The sequence below is a fragment of the Anomaloglossus baeobatrachus genome, chromosome 2, assembly GCF_048569485.1.
Source record: "Anomaloglossus baeobatrachus isolate aAnoBae1 chromosome 2, aAnoBae1.hap1, whole genome shotgun sequence".
In the NCBI taxonomy this organism is placed as follows: domain Eukaryota; kingdom Metazoa; phylum Chordata; class Amphibia; order Anura; family Aromobatidae; genus Anomaloglossus; species Anomaloglossus baeobatrachus.
The window spans coordinates 678,134,650-678,154,897 of record NC_134354.1 but is presented as its reverse complement, the minus strand read 5'-3'; the positions used below and the strand labels follow the sequence as shown (position 1 = coordinate 678,154,897).

Below are 20,248 nucleotides of genomic sequence, written 5' to 3'. Positions count from 1 at the left end.
AGTAGCTGCTCAATGGCCTCAATTGGTACACAACAATGTCACATTAATGCTGGGAACAGTGGCGCTGACACTGCTGGAGCATCAATGAAGAAGGCGAATACACACTATTTTGATTAAGCTGGGGTTCTCCAGTAGTGGTCATTTCTTACCATGGGGTTCTGACTAGTGATGGGCGTGTATGCTCGGCACTGCTCGTTACTCGATCAAGCATCGGTGTGCTTGGATACTCGTGGAGGTCAGCTCAGTATTGCAGATGGTTGGATATTTTGTCAGTGAAACAACAACCATAAGGCCTAAGCCACATGGCATGAAAATTGGAATGCGATAAAACATTGCATTTCACTCGGACCAATATTAGCCTTTGTCAGCACCCATGAGCTATTATTTTCTCAGCCCCAATCGGACCAAGAAAACAATCGCAGCATGCTGCGATTGTAATGCGAGTCTCTTTCTCTCACAGCCATTCAAGTCTATGGGACGAAAGAAAGATTGCACTGCACTTGCAGTACACCGGTGTACCGCCATTGCACTGCGAGAATGGCAATAGCCGGCAACGGAGTAGAGAGGGAGATAAATTCCTCCCTCTCCTCCGTGCTGGCCCGCCCCTTCTCAGCGCCGGTCCTCCCCTCCTCAGCGCCGGCCCGTTTCCCGCAGCTAAGGTCCGATCGCATGATCAGACCTCAGTCGCAGTGACACTTGCATGACACTCGGCTCCTGCTGTGCTGCCAGAACGAGCCAAGTGTCATGTGAGGATCGCATTAGTCCCCGTGTGGCCTCAGCCATATACACAGGCTTGCTTCACTGCATGATGTGTGCAGTCTCTAAATGGCTCTTCTGTGTCAATGTTCTCAGATGTACAGTGACCAAAACAACAAACAAATCCAAACCCCGCTCTCCCTCTCGCTGGAAATATGGTTTCTGGCTGGAGGTATGTCGGTAGAGATCAGAACAGGCTAATCATTGGACTTTCCATAATGCTCGTTACTTGTGTCAAACTTGTGCAAGCATCTGACCAGCTCAAATCGAGTAACGAGCATTTTAGTGCTCGCCCATCACTAGCTATGACACAAGATGAGGTTTTAATATTAGAGAAAGTAGGACTGTTCCAATTGAGGAACACCTTGTCACGGTGGGATAGCTTTACACTTTTTTGATCAAAACAGTGCTTACCAAGTACCCCATATTTATTTATATGCAGTATTGCTTTTTACTTATTTACGGCAGTGTATATGCTCATTTTATTTTTATCTTGGGGTTTGGAGTCATTTCCATCTAGCAATTATCATTAACATGATCATGTAAGTCAATGTAATGCAAGAATCATGGCTCTACAATATTTTCAGGATAAAATTTCCCGCTATTCTATTGTATTATACTCATTTATTTGAATACTTTTAAGAATTAAAAAAAGTCTTCTTGCTCTGGAGTTAAGGCTTGATTCTTGTTTTCAACCTAATGTGTGCCTCACCACATGTAAAATTGTCACATTCTTCACATTTCTATGATAATACACATGAAAAAAATATTTTTGAGGCCCTGAAAGGGTTTCCCAAGAGAACAGAGGCTTCTAGTAAAGGACAATCAGAAAATATTACTAGTGGCAGTATAATGAATGGATAGTTGATGTGTTACATAGCAGTGGTATCACGAAGGCAATCAGACATCAGTATTGTGTTCAGTTATACGTTCTTCTCAGGATATTGCATTAGCAACAAATATGGATATGGACAATGATATGAGAGAGCCGATTGGTGGCTAAAGATTTGTGAATGTTGGTTAGGCCTAAAATGTGAAGGCCTTCACTGTATCAAGGGAACAGGTGCTTCAAAGACAAAGACTACATATGAAGGCTGGTCTCAGAACATGAAAGCACAGATCTGATTCCATGATTGTCCTGTTATATCCCACAATATCATTTGAAGGAACCTGCTCGTTGCGATAATTAGCTATCCCAGAGAGCTGACAATCTCACAAGAAGCAACGCTCCATAAAACCTGGCAATGAGGAAATAAGGATTGTGAGCGAAGCCGTGAGCGGAATCATGCTTTCTTTGTGCAGAAAACCTATTTATAGAATCCCTTTCAAGTAAAACTGATCCAGATGTAGAAACGAGGGAAGGGGGTTGGTGGGCAGGAAGAAACAAACTCGTAACGTGGAAGAGAATTAAGGCACTGCTGAAGTCACAGTGAAAATTCCACTTTAACTCATTCACTTCAAGACTGTAATTGTGCTAATAAAGCATCGCAATGCCAAGCCATGGGCATTCCCAAGGTCTATTCAAAAAAGTTTTTGTACTACTTACCATTATTTTATAGAACTATTGCGCAAAAACTGCTGTATACTCATACTGATGCACTGCAGTAGATGGCTTTTATTAGAAACCACAGATTATGTGAAAGTGACTTGTAATACAAAGAAACATATAGCAGCTCCCAAAACTGGTTCAATACCATTGCATGGTCAGCTCATGGCTAGGTTTAACTGAAATGGGAATTGGCTTAATCAAGTTAATGTATAAAAAGTCTGCAATGGCTCAGCACAAATCAAGAAAAAGGATAACCAAAAGGCCACTAATTTATTCCCCTCCATGTGGAGCAAATATACCATCCATACTTCATATTGTAACTTAAGTTACTGTTTGTTTTGCATTGATTGTTTGTATGAAAATTCTTTAATAAAAATTTTCAATCATACTTCATATTATTTTTTTCCAAAATAAATCTCATGGTAAAGGTCAACATTTTTGAAAATACAGATCTCAATGTGATGAAACTGCAGTAAGGCTATGTGCGCACGTTACGTATCTGCATGCAGTTACGCTGCGATCTGCACTGCAGCGTAACTGCATGCGTCCTCAGCATAATCTATGAAGATTATGCAGGAGGAGCCATGCGCACGTGGCGTATTAAAGCACAGCGCTTCGGCTGCTGCACGAAGCGCACGTTCTAAGAAGGGACATGTCACTTCTTTCCTGTGCTCTGTATGCAGCTCCTGCTCTGTCTATGGGAGGGGCTGCACTCAGAGCGCATGGAATCGGCTTTTTTTTTTCACTACGGACTTTCTGCAGCGATTTGAAGCGCACGTGTGCTATTCAAATTGCTGCAGAAATTTATGCAGGGCCAGTACGCAACGTGCGCACATAGCCTAAGATCTGGAAGCCGTCATCATAGGAATGCCACCGGTGTGGGAGAGCACTACAACAATAAAGGAGTTGTCCAAGTAGCGGACGTCATTAGGAATCTTAACATTTATCCATGAATCCATCTTGTAGTAACATAATGTAAATATCCAGACAATATAAAGGATAGCTATCGTTTGGCCTAGAGGTGGAGCCTGAGAGTTTAATTGATATCGTCTGCAACCACAGAACAAAGTGGAGGCGGTTGGTTTTGTGGCACTGACTGCAGCTGTATTTAGCATATAAATACACTATAATGGTGGGAAGATAATGTAACAATTAAAATTTTAATGACAGTGCTAAATGAAAATGATGGTTTTAAAGGCGTATTCCTCTCCTAGTCATTTACTTTATATCCTTAAGACATTTTGTGAGTGTAAGATAGCTGTGGGTGTATACTTATGGGTCTTTCACCTCTTCCTGTGACCTCTAGTTACCAATTACATCCAGTGCTGTCTCACTTAGGTTCCATTCATAAATCGTTTGCTTGTTTGTTTTTTTTCTTTAGTGTACGAGTTATTTGGATTGATTTTGATCAGTGTTTTTCATCCATATTTTGATGTATACATTCATTAGTTCATGTTAAAAAAAAAAGTTCACAAGCTTCTCCTACCCACTGATAGTAAAAAATGAGCATCAGTCCGATAACTTGCACATGGCATCTGAGTACTATTTTTTTGTGGGAACCCATGTTGACATGAATAGGCAAAAAAAACAAAACCCAGACATGTGAGTGGTCCCATAGTCTATACTGGATAAGTGTTCTAACATGGATAGAACATGTACGACTAAAGGCTGCTTTACACCAGACAATCTATCGTGCGATAGATCGTCGGGGTCACGTTTTTTGTGACGCACATCCGGCATCGCTGGCGATGCCGGCCTGTGTGACACCTCCTAGCGACGCAGTATCGCTCACAAATCGTGAGTTGTGTACTGGTCGCTAGGTTTCATAATATCGGATCTGAAATCGGGCGCCGGTTGTTCATCGTTCCCGTGGCATCACACGTCGCTCCGTGTGACACCACGGGAGCGATGAACATCGCATACCTGCCTCCCACGTCAGCCGCCGGCTCTATGTGGAAGGAAGGAGGTGGGCGGGATGTTTACATCCTGCTCATCTCCGCCCCTCCCCTTCTATTGGCCGGCGGCCGTGTGACGTCGCTGTGACGCCGAACGTCCCTCCCACTCCAAGAAGTGGACGTTCCCGCCCACAACGTGGTCGCAAGAGAGGCAAGTGCGTGTGACGGGGGTTACCGACTTTGTGTGCCACGGGCAGCGATTTGCCCGTGACGCAAAAAGTACGGGGGCAGGTACGATCGATTGTGAAATCGCACAATCGGTCGTATCATGTAAAGTAGCCTTTAGGCTGTGTGCGCAAGTTGCGTAATTGCATGCATTTACGCTACGTATAGCACTGCAGTGTAAATGCATGCGTCCTGCGTCCCCTGCACAGTCTATGTAGATTGTACATGACACGTGCGCACGATGCTTTTATGAGTGCAGCGATTTGGATGCTAAAAGTTTGACCCAAATCCGTGCGTATAAAATGAGCATGTCAATTATTTCTGCGTTCTGGATGCATCTCCCACTTTGTTTGTGGTGGGGGCAGCAGCCAAAGCGCATGAATTCGGCTTTTTTCTACAAAAAAACTGCATCCATTATGCAAAGTTTCTGCAGCGATTTAAAGCGCACATGTGCTGTCAAATTGCTGCAGAATATTCAGCAGTTACGTGCGCATGAGCCCTAAGGGTGGAAACACATCTATGCAAGTAAAATCGGTCCGACTGGGCTGAAAAAAAACTCGGCTGATTTTAGTTCACGTTAGGTGCGAGTGCAACGCAAGTGCGATGCTATTTCTGAATAAATTAATGATTTTACTAGCGTGTGTAATGCGTGTGTAATGCGTATTTTTTACTATGTCATCTGCCATTCAGCGCTGCTACATGGCCGCTGGCAGCAGACACAGACAGCCATGTAGCAGAGCTGAATGGCCGATGACAGCAGACACAAACAGAGCCGCACAATCAGAATGAACTCGGGTGAACTTAACCCGACTTCATTGTCATGCTGCGGCTCTGTCTGTGCCGCGTCCTGATTAGCGGTCACCAGTGAAGGACTCACCGGTGACCACTAATCCCCCGAGTGACTGAAGTTAGCAGCCCTCTCTCATACTCACCGATCCCCGGCGCCGCGCTGCACGGCGTTCACACTGCTCCGGCGGCTTTTTCTATTTTGAAAAAGCCGGCCGCTCATTAAACAATCTCGTATTCCCTGCTTTCCCCGCCCACAGGCGCCTATGATTGGTTGCAGTGAGACACGCCCCCACGCTGAGTGACAGATGTCTCACTGCACCCAATCACAGCAGCCGGTGGGCGTGTCTATACTGTGCAGTGAAATAAATAAATAAAATAATTAAAAAAATGGCGTGCGTTCCCCCCCAATTTTTTTAATACCAGCCAGATAAAGCCATACGGCTGAAGGCTGGTATTCTCAGGATGGGGAGCTTCACGTTATGGGGAGCCCCCCAGCCTAACAATATCAGCCAGCAGCCGCCCAGAATTGCCGCATACATTATATGCGACAGTTCTGGGACTGTACCCGGCTCTTCCCGATTTGCCCTGGTGCGTTGGCAAATCGGGGTAATAAGGAGTTAATGGCAGCCCATAGCTGCCACTAAATCCTAGATTAATCATGTCAGGCGTCTATGGGACACCCTCCATGATTAATCTGTAAGTTACAGTAAATAAACACACACACACATGAAAAAATCCTTTATTAGAAATAAAAAACACAAACACATTCCCTCATTACCAATTTAATAAGCCCCAAAAAGCCCTCCATATCCGGCGTAATCCACGGACTTCCAGCATGAAGGTGACAGGAGCTGCAGAAGACCCCGCCACTCCGGTCACCTCCAAGCAGCAACTGAGGTGAGTAGCGCGATCAGCTGAGCTGTCACTGAGGTCAATCGCGGCCACCGCTGGATCCTCCAACAGTGACAGCGGGTAACCTCAGTGACAGCTCAGCCGATCGCGCTACTCACCTCAGTTGCTGCTTGGAGGTGACCGGAGCGGCGGTGTCTGCTGCAGCTCCTGTCACCTTCATGCTGGAAGCGACGCTGGAGGTCCGTGGATTACGCCGGATATGGAGGGCTTTTTGGGGCTTATTAAATTGGTAATGAGGGAATTTGTTTGTGTTTTTTATTTCTAATAAAGGATTTTTTTCATGTGTGTGTGTGTTTATTTACTGTAACTTACAGATTAATCATGGAGGGTGTCTCATAGACGCCTGACATGATTAATCTAGGATTTAGTGGCAGCTATGGGCTGCCATTAACTCCTTATTACCCCGATTTGCCAACGCACCAGGGCAAATCGGGAAGAGCCGGGTACAGTCCCAGAACTGTCGCATATAATGTATGCGGCAATTCTGGGCGGCTGCTGGCTGATATTGTTAGGCTGGGGGGCTGCCCATAACGTGGAGCTCCCCATCCTGAGAATACCAGCCTTCAGCCGTATGGCTTTATCTGGCTGGTATTAAAATTGGGGGGGACCGCATGCCATTTTTTTAAATTATTTATTTATTTATTTCACTGCATAGTATAGACACGCCCACCGGCTGCTGTGATTGGGTGCAGTGAGACACCTGTCACTCAGCGTGGGGGCGTGTCTCACTGCAACCAATCATAGGCGCCTGTGGGCGGGGAAAGCAGGGAATACGAGATTGTTTAATGAGCGGCCGGCTTTTTCAAAATAGTAAAAGCCGCCGCAGCAGTGAGAAAGCCGTGCAGCGCGGCGCCGGGGATCGGCGAGTATGAGAGAGGGGGGGAAAATGACTGACAGACTGTGAGAGAGGGACAGAGATAGTGACGGACCGACAGAGAGAGAATAGAGACCGAGAGGGAGAGACCGACTGACAGAGAATAGTGATTGACAGACATTGTGAGACATCGCTCGTTTCCAGTGTTTTAGGAAACCTGCGAGAAATGTATTTAGAAAATCGGATGTCACTAGGATGGTGTGAGTGCCGTCCCGTGACATCCGATTTTTTACACGCTCCCATAGACTTGCATTGGAGAGACTCGCAGTAGAAACTCGCAAAAAAGCAGCATGCTGCGATTTTTTTCTCAGTCCGATTCGGACTGAGAAAAAAATCGCAGATGAGAGCTGAATCATTCACTAACATGTGTCCGATTCCAATGCGAGAGAAACTCGCAAGTGAGAAGCAGCCCTAAGGCTGAGTTCACATGTCCATTCATCGTCTATTATAACAAATCCTGCAGAAATCCGTTGGCAAAAAAGTTGAGCAGACAACTTTTTTGTCCAGTTTTAAATAATTGATTTTTGGCGGTTGGTGGCTGTTCACACTGGCCATCCAACCCCGTCCACTGGCTATTTATTCTAAGCAGCATGTGCTCGGGCCTGTCCCGCCCACAACCATGAATCAGTCATGGAGACGGTGACTGAAAAGCACAAGGTACGTGCTGTGCAGTCCTAATTTTGCATATGTGAGGCCACATGGCACACTTTAAATAAAAATATTTTAGTGTTAGGACTGCCCCAGGAGATTTGCCGTGACGTTGGCGGGGTGGCTCGAAAAATTGCAATTTTTTGCCAAAAATCTCATTTTTTCAATAGTACAGCTTGGAATGTTGGTACTGTGCACACTTTGCAATACATAATATTTTTGAAGTGGAGGTTGTTTTTATGCTGTTTTTTCTTGTTATATAGGGTCCCAACTTTTTTGTCCAGTTTTAAATAATTGATTTCAGCTGGATCTATTTTTTTTAACATTGGAGTTTATAGAAAACGGATTGCTATTTTTCTTCCATTTTAAATTAATCCAGTAACCAAAAAACAGATCCTTTACAAACTAAAGAAAAATCGGACGGCCAAATAGCAATCCTTTAACGGATCTGTTTTACATAGATTAATGTTAATAAAACGGATCCAGCTGCAATCAATTTAAAAAAATGGACATAAGAAATTGTACCTGCTCAACTTTTTCTCCATCGGATTGTTGGTGGATCCGTTGTAACGGATGATTACTTTATATTTGTGAACTTAGCCGAATACGAATGTCTGAATAAGGCCTAATTGAAGCCAGTACAACAAGTGACAATGATGGCCACTTTTCAGCTTCAATCCGTGGACCATTTTATGCACTTGAATTTTAAGCACAAATAATAATAATAATAAGAATTTTATTTATTTATATAGCGCTATTAATTCCACAGCACTTTACATACATCAGCAATACTGTTCCCCCATTGAGGCTCACAATCTAGAGTGCCTATCTGTATGTCTTTGGAGTGTGGGAGGAAACCCACGCAAACACGGGGAGAACATACAAACTCCTTGCAGATGGTGTCCTTGTTGGGATTTGAACGCAGGACCCCAGCGCTGCAAGACTGCACTGCTAACCACTGAGCCATCGTGCCGCCCCAAATCAAATATTTTAATCTAATCTACTAAACTGCATCACAAGAATCTCAGTGAAAAATGGACAGACCATGTAATGATTAGATGCTTTATTCCAGTACCTATCGCAACCCATCCATTGCTTTCCGGCTGCTACATGAAACACAACTACCGTATTTTTCGCTTTATAAGACGCACTTTTCCTCCCCAAATTTTGGGAGGAAAATGGGGGGTGCGTCTTATAAAGCGGTAGCGGGGGGGGGGGGGGGTCCTGTCTGAGGCGATCGGGCGGGTGCCTGTGGCTGCATGCAAGCGCCCGGGTACCTGTACTTGCATGCAGCGGCAGCCGGGTACCCGTGGCTGTGTACGGGCGGCAGCGGGTGCTGTGTGGGGTCGGCAGCCAGGTACCTGTGCTTGCATGCGGTGGCAGCCGGGTACCCATGGCTGTGTGCGGGCGGCAGCCGGGTGCTGTGTGCGAGCGGCAGTCGGGTGCCCGTGCAGGTACTCGGCTGCCGCCCTCACACAGTCACCCATCTGCCGCCCGCACACAGCCATGGGTACCCGGCTGCCACCGCACGCAAGCACAGGTACCCGGCGGCTTGTACGCGGGGTGGGCGGGCAGCCTGCTGGCTGCCACTCTGTGCATGCGGGGCGGGCGGCTGTGCAGCTTACCAGTTGTCCGCGGTCCCACTTTCAAATGATGGCGCCGGTGGAGCTCTTGGATGAGAGCTCCATCTGCGCACGCGCTGCTCCGGGAGTCAGCGCGTGCGCAGATGGAGCCCTTGGATGAGAGCTCCATCTGCGCATGCGTCGCTCCGGGCGCCATTACTTGAATCGGGACCGCGGACACACTCCACCACTGAGCCGTCGCCGCCGCTCCCACTACTGAGCCGCCGCTGCCACCACTGAACCGGGACCGCGGACACACGCCACCACTGAGCAGTCCCTGCCGCTGCCACCACTGAGCAGTTGCCGCCGCTCCCACCACTGAGCCGCCGCTGCCACCACTGAACCGGGACCGCGGACACACGCCACCACTGAGCAGTCCCTGCCGCTGCCACCACTGAGCAGTCCCTGCCGCTGCCACCACTGAGCAGTTGCCGCCGCCGCTGCCACCACTGAACCGGGACCGCGGACACACGCCACCACTGAGCAGTCCCTGCCGCTGCCACCACCGAGCCGTCGCCCCCACTCCCACCACTGAGCCGTCGCCGCCGCTGCCACCACTGAACCGGGACCGCGGACACACTCCACCACTGAGCAGTCCCTGCCACCACTGAGCAGTCGCCGCCGCTGCCACCACTGAACCGGGACCGCGGACACTCACTGCACCGGCCTGTTGCACGGCTCACACGCCACGGCTGCTGCCGCCACCACGGACCCCACGGATCCTGCCACCGCGGACGCCACCGCGCCTGCAACCACGGCACCTGCAACCACGGACCCCGCTGCCACTGACCTGCCGCGCCTGCCAGCACAACCTGTGCCTCCTGTGACCCCGCTTCACCACCACTGCTGCCCCCCTCCGGTAAGAGAACACCGGAGTATAAGACGGACCCCATTTTTCTTTTTTTTACCTTTTTTATGTCTAAGTTTGGGGTGCGTCTTATATTCCGGTGCGTCTTATAAAGCGAAAAATACGGTACATTAATTTTTATAAATGAGCTCAATATTTGTCAATCTGTACGAACCTCTACGTTTTTTTTTGTTTGTTTGTTTTTTTTTAATTTTACATCCAGGCTATTTTGTGACTTGAACCAAAATTTTGTGCCATAAAATACCAAAGTACTTTGTGGCACAGAGAAATATATTGTGGTAGACATTACTTCGTGCAATGTGTGATTTTATTGCATTCACAAACTTATCATCTTCACCGAAAAAGAAAACACATCAGCTTTATTCTAGAAGTACATGACCACAACCATAGAAGATATGAAGAAATGGACTTGCTGCAGGACAGCATCAGTTACCCAAAGGCCAGTCATTTCACGAATAACTACGAAATATTAGAAGGCACATTCACAGGACACTGTACCCACTCCAGAACACATCACCATAAGAAAAAGGAAAGTGCAAACTGAGAAAGAACCAGAAAATATTTCCTAGCAAGTCAGAAAGCGGAGCGACAACAGGGAGGACCGGTGCTGGTAGTGAGGACGGGCATCGCTTAATATTACCTGGCATTGGGCTGCATGCCACTCTCTGAGCACATAGGTTAATTTCAGAGCACTCCAAACAGTCTAAAAAAATTATTAGTATGGCCATGCAAAGTCCCCAAACAATAGCCACATGGCTTAATAAATTTAGTCCTCTTCATTTGGTGTCTCGGAGAATGGCTGTGTATATGGCACACCTGTCAAACTAATAAGTGCAGAATGTGTTGGGTAAGTCAGTCCACAGCAACTCATGTTATTTGTACCTGTTAGGTGTATAGATAATGATACACATGTCTAATTGGGAGAGGGCTGCACAGATATTGCCCAAATAATACCTGTACTGTGGACACCCAGAGGGCTTCAGTCCCCAGCTCTCCTCATCCGGCATATTCCACCAGCACTAAAATGCACTACAAGGTCAGAAAAGACAGAAACGAAAAGGAGTGAAAAGTGGGAGCAGAGTAGATGAGGAAGGAAACCTAGAAAAAGAGGGAAAGGCAAGGAAAAGGGAAGGGTAGAGGATTACACTTAGAGACTCACCTGAATGCGGCAAGATACTCTGCATCACCCATAGGGGGGTCCAAACCTCCTGCCCAGGCAACATTCACGTTGAAGCCCTCTCCACTGTTGGCACCAACCTGTGATTAAGATCACATGTAAGTGCATGATAATATGCAATGAATAGACAAATGCTTTGAACAGAGTGATGATCCAGGGTCATTGTGGAAGGTTTGAGGTGAACGGATCCAGGTGAGGTTTGGTCACGCATAACAGCTGTGGGAGTGATCTGTAAAATCTTTTCCATGCCAAAAACTACAGGGGTTGCTAGCATAGTGGTGCCTACATATCTTCTCATACATTACTGGTCACACTGGTGGACACAGACAGAAAAGGGTCCCTCGGCAAGAACAATATATGGGCCCTGTGAAGCCCAAGTGCTCATTAAAATGCACAACTCCAAGAGCTTTGGAGGAAGGAATGGGCCTCCTTAGCTTTTGGGCTTCTGTGCGGCTGCACAGGCTGAACCAATGATATGTCCGCCCCTAACTGGTCAGAGCAATTGGATTGTTACTGGATGTTCATGCAAAAATCAGAAGAATTCTCTACAAATCTAATGATTATAGGGTACTCTTAAAAAGGGAGTTTAACGAGGTTTTAGCCACCTAATCTGAGATCAGCATAACAATGAGTCACTTATTGGGCTGCTTGCTGTGTTTTTGGTAAAATCTTTGTTTTATCAGCAGGAGATTATCAATAATGGATTAGAAAACCATCTGCCATGTAGTCCTCCATGTTCATGTGCTCTGTATAACCCTGGACCCACCAATGATTGGCAGCTTTCTGCCTACGCACAGTGTACACAGAAAGCTACTGATAAGTGGTGTGGAGGGTGATACCGATCTCAGAATTTAAAGAACTGGAAGATCTGCAGCAGATAAGCCCAGTAACTGACATATCACTGGAATAAGGGCCTCAATCTATACTTCATGCTGCCCTCAGCAAAAACCTGGTGTCCCTCTCAACTCCCCCATACACATTTTCTGAGAGGAGAGGGGATAAAGCTGCTGTCTACTAGCAACATCTTATCTTCCAAGAGAAAAAAGGATGGGGGTGTCTGAATTTCATTAAATGATGAGAAGGGAGAATCAATATACACAAGATGGTTTGATAATTTTTTTATATTGGCAAATTCATCAAAAACAGTAAAATGATCCCTTTCTGATTATTTTTTTTGTCCTGAACAATCGTTGTTGGTGGCTCTTGTGCATTTCTACCTCCTATATAGACATTGTCACTTTCTATTGTGTGTAGAATATATGAATTTTGTGCCCAAAACTTTATTCCATTCTCAGTCATCATTTCTATATATTAATGGACAGTCAACCCATGACTTTTTGGTTGATTCAGTAACCCCTAGTATGCTGGCAAAGCACAGGTTGAGAGCCAAGGATCTATTCTACTTCTTCTCCAAAAGAGTCAAAGCTTTGCCATGACCGCAGCCCTGTCATGCCAAAGCCTAACCAGTAGACCACATCTTGTCCTGTAAGATCAGTATCACATTTGCACATACATGGATACACATGTGGCAATGCAGGAAGGAGGCTAAAAATCAATCAAATCACTAATATCACAGGAATATTAATTCCTATATGATTGATAGGAAGGAGGCTAAAAATCAATCAAATCACTAATATCACAGGAATATTAATTCCTATATGATGGGCAGAAAGGAGGCTAAAAATCAATCAAATCACTAATATCACAGAAATATTAATTCCTATATGATGGGCAGGAAGGAGGCTAAAAATCAATCAAATCACTAATATCACAGGAATATTAATTCCTATATGATGGAAAATAAAAAACAACAAATATATCCAGTCTAACAATATTTACACTGACAGATGACAGGGAATGTGTGAAAGTGAAAACCAGAATCAGAACTGGTTATTTTGAGCCAAACACCCTTGATCAGCTGCTTGGTCAGGAATATGTCAAAACAACATCTAGGTTGATAAGACAACCACCCAAAAATAACACAGGAGTGGACGGGAGTTTCTCAAGATAAAGTGATCCTGACTGGCAATGTGAAGCTTCAGGCTCCTTGTGCAGCTAAAAGGTTAACAGTTCAGGAGATAAAAGTTTTTTTTTTCTTGCAAAGCTTCAAATGATGAAAAGCAAGCATTCTGTCTATCACTTTTATAACATTGTTTTCAAAGGAGTTATTTTGGGCAGGAACGTATATTTCCCATCTGTTCTGCATCTTTCCTCCCTGTTTCTTGCAAAATCCTTTGTTCCTCAAAATATCAAAGTGATGATGATAAACTGTTTACAATGCAAAATCCTCTCAGCCCTTCATCCCCAAGAGTCCCTTCAGTAGTAGAAGCAGCACGTGATCAGCAATGTCAATCCTAGCCTTCTAACTATGTCATCTGTCTGCGATTATAGTAAGAAAGTGCACGGCTTGGAATACCAAGAAGTGGAGTCTTACTATGAAGGGCTGAAAATATTGTATAAGCCAAAGCCCCCGTCTGCCTTGTGACAGGCGGTTAACCAGCAGGAAGTGGAGTAACGCTATGGATTAGAAACCACTGACAGACTCGTGTCATTACTGAGACTCTGATCACCTCGTCAGCAGCTCCGCTCCCAGGAAAGAAGTTGCCATCATCGTGTCGATGGAGGGAGATGTACAAAACATTGGGGTCTCTGTAAAAAACTCGTTGAGTTCCATTGCCATGGTGCACATCCTAATCAATGAGAAAATAAAGACTTGGTTACTCAAAGACCGATATAGAACGCAAAATACTACAACAATTCCACAAATCATTGACATTTGGGACAAATAGGAACCAATATAAAGGCAGATATGAACTGGTCTAATATGTCTGCCCAAAAAAGTAAGGAAATTTAGGCCAAATACGAAACCAAAATAGATCAGATGGTAGAATAGGATTTCAAATAAATCTATGATCTTTACAGAGGGAGAATAATCAGGTTCAAGAAACCACGTAACATGCAACAACCAAATATAACTCAGCCCATATCAAGTCTTTCAACACAAGAGGTTGAGCCTTCGTGCCATCAAATGTGCAGGACTTCAGTGGAACATGACCATGACTATATGTAGTGTCACCAATACATTCACCATGATACTAATTGAACAAGAAGATACAGAAGTAAGTCACCTGGGAATGGAAGGTGGGACTGTATTGTGTGTGTATATATTTTTTTTAAAGTAATTATTTTGCGTAGTACTCTCGTTTTGAACTCCAAGAATCTGTTCCAAGCCATTTTGGACAAGCAGCAATAACACACAATACTTTCTCATGCTGCAAGGGGGGGTGTATATATATATATATATATATATATATATATATATATATATATATATATATATATATATTATATATATATATATATATATATATATATATATATATATATATATATATATATATATATATATATATATATATATATATATATATATATATATATATATATATATATATATATATATATATATACATATTACATATATATACATATATATATATATATATATACATATTACATATATATACATATTACATATATATACATATTACATATATATACACACATTACATATATATACACACATTACATATACATACATATATATATATATATATATATATATATATATATATATATATATATATATATATATATATATATATATATATATATATATATATATATATATATATATATATATATATATATAAATTGCCTTATTCTGTCTGTCTGTCTTGCTCCAAAATTGTGTCCTTACGGTGACACAAAGCTGATTGGCCGCTGGGCTCGCCATGGCCCCGCCCCCCCGCACGGATTGGCCACTCGCCCAGGCTGCGCCCCCACACGGATTGGCCGGCCGCTCACCCAAGCTCCGCCCCCCCCACAGATTGGCCTCTCGCCCCGGCACCCTGCAGGCATTGGCAACTCGGCCACGCCCCGCCCCCCTCACGCAATGCACGCTAGCTCTGGCCCCGCCCCCCCCGCATTCCCCGAACCGACACGGTCACGGAGCTACGACTACCAGGTGAGTACTGTACCCCTGGGAGCCCACATCAGCGTACGCCGCCAAACCAGCCGACACATACCCTCGCATTGCTGGGGCTGGCCGGCGTATGCTGGTGTGGGCTCCCGTGCGCGCGGGGGACGAGATGCGCTGGTAACCATGGTAGCATAGTTACCAGCGCATCAAGGTCCTGCAGCGGCGAAAAATACACACACGCACACACATAACAGCACACACACACACACACACATCAGATCACACTCACTCTCACACACACACATCACATCGCATCCACATACTCACAACATCCTGGGATATCGCTTGCTTCTCGGCGGCGATATTGTGCTGTGAGCTTCCAGGACCTGCCGGAGGATCACATGGCCAGAAGCATGTGGTATCTCCGGATGTTGTGAGTATGAGCGCGTATGTGCAATATCGTCAATGTGTGTGTGAGTGTATGCGATCGGGTGTGTGTGAGTGTATGCGATCGGATCTGTGAGTGTCGGCAGAGGAGCACGGCGTGCTGGAGGAGGCTGGGAGGAGAGAGGCTGATCCTGGGGAAGGCTGAGATGGGGAGGCTGAGAGAAGAGAGGCTGATGCTGGGGGAGGCTGAGGGTGGGATAGGCTGGGAGGAGAGAGGCTGATGCTGGGGACCGAAAAGGCTGATGCTGGGAGGAGAGAGGCTGATGCTGGGAGGAGAGAGGCTGATGCTGGGATGAGAGAGGCTGATGCTGGGACGAGAGAGGCTGATGCTGGGACGAGAGAGGCTGATGCTGGGACGAGAGAGGCTGATGCTGGGACGAGAGAGGCTGATGCTGGGACGAGAGAGGCTGATGCTGGGACGAGAGAGGCTGATGCTGGGACGAGAGAGGCTGATGCTGGGACGAGAGAGGCTGATGCTGGGACGAGAGAGGCTGATGCTGGGACGAGAGAGGCTGATGCTGGGACGAGAGAGGCTGATGCTGGGACGAGAGAGGCTGATGCTGGGACGAGAGAGGCTGATGCTGGGACGAGAGAGGCTGATGCTGGGACGAGAGAGGCTGATGCTGGGACGAGAGAGGCTGATGCTGGGAGGAGAGAGGCTGATGCTGGGACGAGAGAGGCTGATGCTGGGACGAGAGAGGCTGATGCTGGGAGGAGAGAGGCTGATGCTGGGAGGAGAGAGGCTGATGCTGGGAGGAGAGAGGCTGATGCTGGGAGGAGAGAGGCTGATGCTGGGAGGAGAGAGGCTGATGCTGGGAGGAGAGAGGCTGATGCTGGGAGGAGAGAGGCTGATGCTGGGAGGAGAGAGGCTGATGCTGGGAGGAGAGAGGCTGATGCTGGGAGGAGAGAGGCTGATGCTGGGAGGAGAGAGGCTGATGCTGGGAGGAGAGAGGCTGATGCTGGGAGGAGAGAGGCTGATGCTGGGAGGAGAGAGGCTGATGCTGGGAGGAGAGAGGCTGATGCTGGGAGGAGAGAGGCTGATGCTGGGATGATAGAGGCTGATGCTGGGATGACAGAGGCTGATGCTGGGATGACAGAGGCTGATGCTGGGATGACAGAGGCTGATGCTGGGATGACAGAGGCTGATGCTGGGATGAGAGAGGCTGATGCTGCGGGTAGAGAGGCTGATGCTGGGAGGAGAAAGGCTGATGCTGCGGGTAGAGAGGCTGATGCTGGTGCAGCATGGGGGATGGAGCACGATGGGGGGTGCGCAGCATGGGGGATGGAGCACGTTTGGGAGTGCGCAGCATGGCGCACGGAGCACGTTTGGGAGTGCGCAGCATGGCGGATGGAGCACGTTTGGGAGTGCGCAGCATGGCGGATGGAGCACGTTTGGGAGTGCGCAGCATGGCGGATGGAGGACGTTTGGGAGTGCGCAGCATGGCGGATGGAGCACGATGGGGGGTGCGCAGCATAGGGGATGGAGCATGATGGGGAGTGCGCTGCATGGGGGATGGAGCACGATGGCGAGTGCGCTGCATGGGGGATGGAGCACGATGGGAAGTGCACACCTCCCCCCAACACACACACACACACACACACACACACACACACACTGCACAACACACCACACACACACTGGGAACCACAAACAACTGCCCTACACAGACACCCACACACACAGACAACGCTGCACACACAAATATACGCACATACCGCACAACACACACATTGCACAAAACATACCTCCCCCAAAACACACCACACACACACAAACCGCGCAACACACACACACAACGCTACAGACACACAGTGCTCCACAAACACCGCTCTCTCCCCCCGTCACACCCAGACAATACCCAGAACATGTACAGCGCCCTACACAAACACTTGGTAACTACACACAACAACATCTATATATATATATATATATATATATATATATATATATCAAAAATCATACATGAACTACACAATACGTAAATTCTAGAATACCCGATGCGTAGAATCGGGCCACCTTCTAGTATATATATATATATATAACAGGGGCGTGTGTATATATGTATGTGTGTATATAATATATATATATATATATATATATATACACAAAATGTGATAAAAAAATAGAACCTTTAATAGGGGTATTCTCATCTACAAGATCGTATCCCAATATGTCGTAGGTATGGTCTGATACTTGTAATTCGGATACTTGTAATCAGACAGTTCACCTATGTTGCTTACATCCTGTGCAGCAGATTGCTGTAGCTTAATTATCCATGATTATGACCACTCATATTTGTAAACATGTATATCTAAGCTATTGCAATGCCCGGCACATGAGGTAAGTGACATAACTAATCAGGAGACATATGCTAGATTTGTACCGTAATTGTAGACTGCTGCTGCTATTACTATTACACATTGGGATAGGATTTTGGAGACAGGAATAACTCTTTACAGGGAATCTGTCACCTCATCTTAAAGCAGCATAATGTAGAGACAGAGACCCTGATTCCAGTGATGTGTCACTTACTGAGCTGTTTGCTGTCATTTTGATAAAATCAATATTTTCTCTGCTGCAGATCTAGCAGTTATACAGAGCTCATGAATATGCTGGACTACCTAGCAGCATGCCAGGTAGTCCTGTAATGATAATCTACTGCTAATCAATCAGTGGTTTTATCAAAACTACACTAAGCAGCCCAGTAAGTGACACATTTTGAGTGTCTCAAAAACCTGTTGACAGATTCCCTTTAAAGGAAGGTATTCTTTGGTCATATTTTTCATTTATTTTCTGTACTTAAAGAGGACCTGTCACAGTTTTTACATGCTGTCACATCATGATAAAGTGGCTCAAGATCTGAATTAAATGTGGGAGAAGAGATCAGAGCTGTTTGTCCTTATAGTCACACATAATGTAGAGTGTTGTATGTAAGTGGTGGGAGGAGCAGAGGTATATGTCCGGTATATATGAAGAGTAGAGGATGTAATAACGCTCCTCTCCTCCTGGCACTTGTAATCACAGTAGGGGCTGGCAGTGAGATCTGTGTGACCTGGTCACACAGAAAAAGCCAATTCTAACCTTTGAGGGATTTTCCTTCCCACCCCACCATGACACTTAAACTTGGGCAACATAATGCAGGGAAGATGCTTATATTTTTATGCAAAAAATATTATTACCTCAGCAAACAAATAACAGCTGCATCACCATAAAATCATAAAGCAGAAAACTGACTCACTACTTAGTAAGACAAGTCCTCCACCATTCACAAATGCAGACCTAACACCTAAGTCAAAACCAACCACTGACCCTATATATTAAAGAAACAAAACAACAAAACATTTGCTCATGCAACTACCACAGCTTCAGAGAAAGCCACAACACCAGAATAAAGAAACACATCTGATACCATTATCCACTGCTGAATGCACCCTAAGAGGATAATTAAACCTTACCACAACTGTAGGCAACCACAAATCACCTCCTAAGTGACACCATCAGTAACACCGTGGTACCTCAATTCCACAGCCTCTGCCAAACCCAACTCACAGTTTATAAGCTTCAGTTCGGGCTCGTTCAGGCGACTTTTTTTTCACGTGCCGCAAAAACAATCTTAGTTTCATCAGTGATTTTGTTTAGAGTTTATTCCGACTTTTGGCAGTGTCCTATGAGTTTGATCTGAGTTTCATCAGATTTTCTCAGATGAGAAAAAAACAAAAACCAAAAAGGTTTCTGTACCTTCTCCTACTTAGCAGTCCGTGATAACGGACAGTACGAGGACATGTGAACAGTCCCTTAAACTAAGATAGGTGCAAATTCTGTGAAATACACAGAAAAAACTCATACGCAAAAACGGATGTCTGGATTTGCCCTAAGGCCTGGGCTACACTGCGACTTTTTGTAGTGCTACTGTTTGATTCGAACTATTAAAGCACCACTCCAGCATTTGTATTCTTTATTTTACAGCTGGAGTGGTGCTTTAAATCTAAAGTCCCCTACCTCCTGTCTTGTACTCACCCTCCAGCGTCTTCATCTGTTATCACCGTCGCGATTTGTGACCTGCTGGCAGTTACAGTGTTATATGGAGCTTGCCTGGAGGTCACAACTCAATACAATACAAGTCTATGAGAGCCTTGTTCTGGCTTTCAGAGATGCATTGAGAACTTGTGATATCACTTCTGATTTCCGGTCAGTCAGACGTTCTGGTTACAAGATGGCGCCGCAAGACCGAAGTGACGCCAAAAAAAGGTGAAGATGCCAGAGGGTGAGTATAAAACCGGGGGCAGGGGACTTAAAATTAAAGCACCACTCCAAAAAAATGCTGGAGTGATGCTTTAAGTGGCAGCTGCAGTCAAATCAATGTATTGCTTTACAATAAAATCAGTAGCGCTACAAAACGTCGTAATGTAAGTCAGGCCTAAACGTGGTCCACAAAATCCATTAATTCCCATAAGATCTAATAAGAAAACAAAAAGCACAATATGATCTAAATATGGACTCCAT

At 45.7% G+C, this 20,248-nt stretch overlaps 1 protein-coding gene across 7 annotated transcripts in view; it reads right to left on the bottom strand.

The window, feature by feature from the left end:
• HDAC7 (histone deacetylase 7) overlaps positions 1-20,248 on the bottom strand; it is a 533,886-nt gene that overhangs the window by 12,397 nt on the left and 501,241 nt on the right. For 6 of the 7 annotated variants that reach the window (XM_075337158.1, XM_075337160.1, XM_075337155.1 and 3 more), the window contains 2 exons: positions 13,886-14,005; positions 11,298-11,395 (listed from right to left, as the gene is read on the bottom strand). In XM_075337158.1, coding sequence (XP_075193273.1) covers positions 11,298-11,395; positions 13,886-14,005 — 218 coding nt within the window. Of the gene's footprint in view, positions 1-11,092; positions 11,168-11,297; positions 11,396-13,885; positions 14,006-20,248 lie in introns of all 7 variants that reach the window. The other variant, XR_012750574.1, reaches the window with a different exon arrangement.